General features: G+C 49.5%; 1 protein-coding gene across 1 annotated transcript in view; it reads right to left on the minus strand.

Annotated features, from left to right (window-relative positions):
* Positions 1-427, minus strand: part of BIN3 (bridging integrator 3) — a gene marked incomplete at both ends in the record, with an annotated part of 24,359 nt that extends 23,932 nt beyond the window's left edge. The window contains 1 exon segment of the mRNA XM_009585131.1: positions 379-427. Within this exon segment, the coding sequence (XP_009583426.1) occupies positions 379-427 (49 nt within the window).
* Positions 428-2,908: the final 2,481 nt, after the last annotated feature.

A 2,908-nucleotide genomic window follows, 5' to 3' on the forward strand; every position in this document is an offset into this window, starting at 1 on the left:
TCAGAAAGGATGAACAAGCAAGCCATTGCTGAAAGAAGGAAGGAAGGAAGGAAGCCCGTTCAGCCATCTCCGAGGAAAACTGTGCCAGACCAAAAGAGCTCTTCCCCTCAACGCCGCCCCCCCCCCCCAAAACAAAACAAAAAAAAAAGAAACAGATCCCAAACCAAAATACTCTCCCTGGTTGGGGCTCCCCCTCACTCCTCGCACGAGGAACCGAGCGCTGGTCACACGCGGCAACAGGTTCTGCTCGCTCACATCTCCCTCCCACGCGCGCGCACACGCACACGCTCGCAAAATGGGACGAGTCAAAGTGCCGGCTTGACTCATCAGCCACATGATCAAAGGCTGGATCTAAAAAGGGGGAACTGGTTTACTCACTGTCTTGGGTACAATCTGTTTCTTGGGCTGCCCGATCTTGAACGGTATCCTGGAAAAGAGAGAAGAGGGAACGTGTAAGCAAGCGACGCTGGCCTCAAACAGCCCAGCCCCACGGGTCTCCTCCTCGGTGATGGGTTTTGGGGTGAGCAGGGCTTGTCCCGGGGCAGCAGCACCCCTTTTCGTGCAGCGTGCTTCCTCTCCGAGAGCAGGTGTCTCCCCCGAGGTCAGCATCTCCACCTCCGGCCACAGCACACCCCTTTCCCCCCGTCCTGCCGTCCTAGTAAGGCAAATAAATGCAATGGATGCTCCAGGCATTCCTCGGCAAAATAAACATCTGAAGAACCAGCTATGTTTAAAAACAAATCGGAAGGGGAGGAAAAAAAAATAAAAATAAAAAACCAAACCCTGTAAATATTTAGAAAGAGGATATTAAAAAAAGTAACAACTCGAGTGTCTGGAGCTGTGAGCAGCTTCAAAGGATTTCTCTGATACAACAGCTGTAGGAGCGGCTCACCTGCCGGCAGAACAGCCTTCATTCTTAAAATCTTTAATATGGTTGCTAGTAAAATCTGGGTTACCTGAATGATTTTCCCCACGCGAGCTAGCTCAAAGGTGAAGAGTACTCAAAATAAATTACGCAACATATGTAAGGGTGGCTGGGTCAGACGGTTACAGCCACGCAGCCATCCTGAAAATAACTGGATTTGTTTCACCTATCAGTACAATAACAATCCAGGAATTCAACTGCTGTTTTCAACGTATTTAATTAAGTTAAAGAGGTGCTGCTTCATTAAAGCATCTCACCCAAAATCTCCCAACGCTTTCTGCATCATACTGCTTTAACAAAAAAGAAAAAAACTGGTCCCATAATGAAATGCAAGTATCTTTTCCCAGAGATGCCTCACCTAGAGCATGCCTATAGCTCAGCCGCATTGGCACCCCATCCCAAATCCGCACCAGGCGCTTCTTGGGAAGGTGCCGAGTCCCCTCTCGGACCAGTCCAAATTCTCACACTGCTACCCGAAGTCTAAGCTAATAACATGCATTTTAGGACTCTGGCTTGGCCACTGGTCACCCTGCCTCCCAAGCTGGCTTTTCTCACTGCTGGGCAGCAAACGCATGGCTGGTTCTCCATTTGCTTCTCATCAGCTTTACTTAAAAGTTCCCCTGCACCGGCGCTGCTATAACACTGCTCGATCGGACAACTGGAACCCCAGAAAACATTTTTATTAGCGTAATGTGCTGTAAAACACAGCTATGAGCAATGCCATGCGATGGAAGAAAGTGCTTGCGACGAAGCGACACGCCATCCACGCGGACGAAGCAAAACCAAGATTATCCGACAACCTGATCCCTCCCGGCCTCCCTTCTGCCCATCTTTGCCGCTGTTTTCAAACCAACGGTGTAATTAGCCTCCGGTAATAAACCGGGGCTGCAACCCGTCCGTACCTCCTGAGCGGCTCAGGGAGCACAAGCCAACCTGAGTCACCAGGTTTAAATTTAAATTTTTCTGGAGAACTTCCTGTTTATGGTTCTCCGGTTGGACTGATATAATTTTAGGTTGTTAACCCTTTCCAGCTCCTGTGGCAGGCCCGGCAGCCGTGAATCACACTTCTTTTATAAACAAACACTTGTCTGGTGTATAATTACCCTGTCAATAACTGGGTGTGTGGTGCCTTACAGGAAGAAAGCAAAAAAATAAGGATTTTTTCTTTGTGTTTTCCTACATGGGTCAAATATAAACTAAAATGAGGCACTTCCCTTACTCTCGCAGGCACAGGCTGTCCCATCCGCAGCCAGGTGCCGTCACTCGATGTTTTTGGAAGTGATGGCATCAACCTATCTTGGTGGAAGGAAGAGAAAAAGATGTGGTCTTTACCCAGGGGAGTGAGTTACCCCAAGAAAAACCAGCTTGCACGACGAGCCATGGTGGCTGCTGGGCAATCTCCGGCAGCGCGGGAGCAAGCACAGGGTTCAAGCTGGAGCTAGGCTGGTTCCTAGTGGGAAAGCACAATTAAAAGGGCGATTAAAGCATTACCTGCGCACAACCTCCCCCTCTCCCTTGTCTGGCTAACCCTGCCAACGCGGGTTATTTAGAGAAGCAATCCCGACAGTCGTTGTCCGCTGGTAAGCTGGGTTAAATCAAGGCAGTTCTGGTAATAAAAGAGGGATGCGGGAAAAGGGCAGGGCACAGCCGTGAATCAGCATCGGCCGGGTGCGACCGAGCTGGCAGCGCAGGCAGCAGCCGAGGGGAAGGCAGCGGGGAGCACAGGGGGTCCCGTTCCGTCCCCCATCTCCGCCGCACCGTGGAGAGGGAAAGGAAAAAAAATCCCAGCTACTTTCTTCCAGAACAAAAGCAAGTCACTGGAGCGCTTCACAACCCTGCAAATACACTTTGAAGCAGTAAATATCCCTATTAGCATCGTGATGCCAGTTGGCTAATTACGTCTATCTCGGTAAAACCTCTAAAAAATAACCCCGTGCAAGTAATGTCTATTCACCAATTTTTTTTTTTTGTTGTTGCTATTTT

This window comes from Fulmarus glacialis, unplaced genomic scaffold (assembly GCF_000690835.1).
Source record: "Fulmarus glacialis isolate BGI_N327 unplaced genomic scaffold, ASM69083v1 scaffold22499, whole genome shotgun sequence".
NCBI lineage: Eukaryota > Metazoa > Chordata > Aves > Procellariiformes > Procellariidae > Fulmarus > Fulmarus glacialis.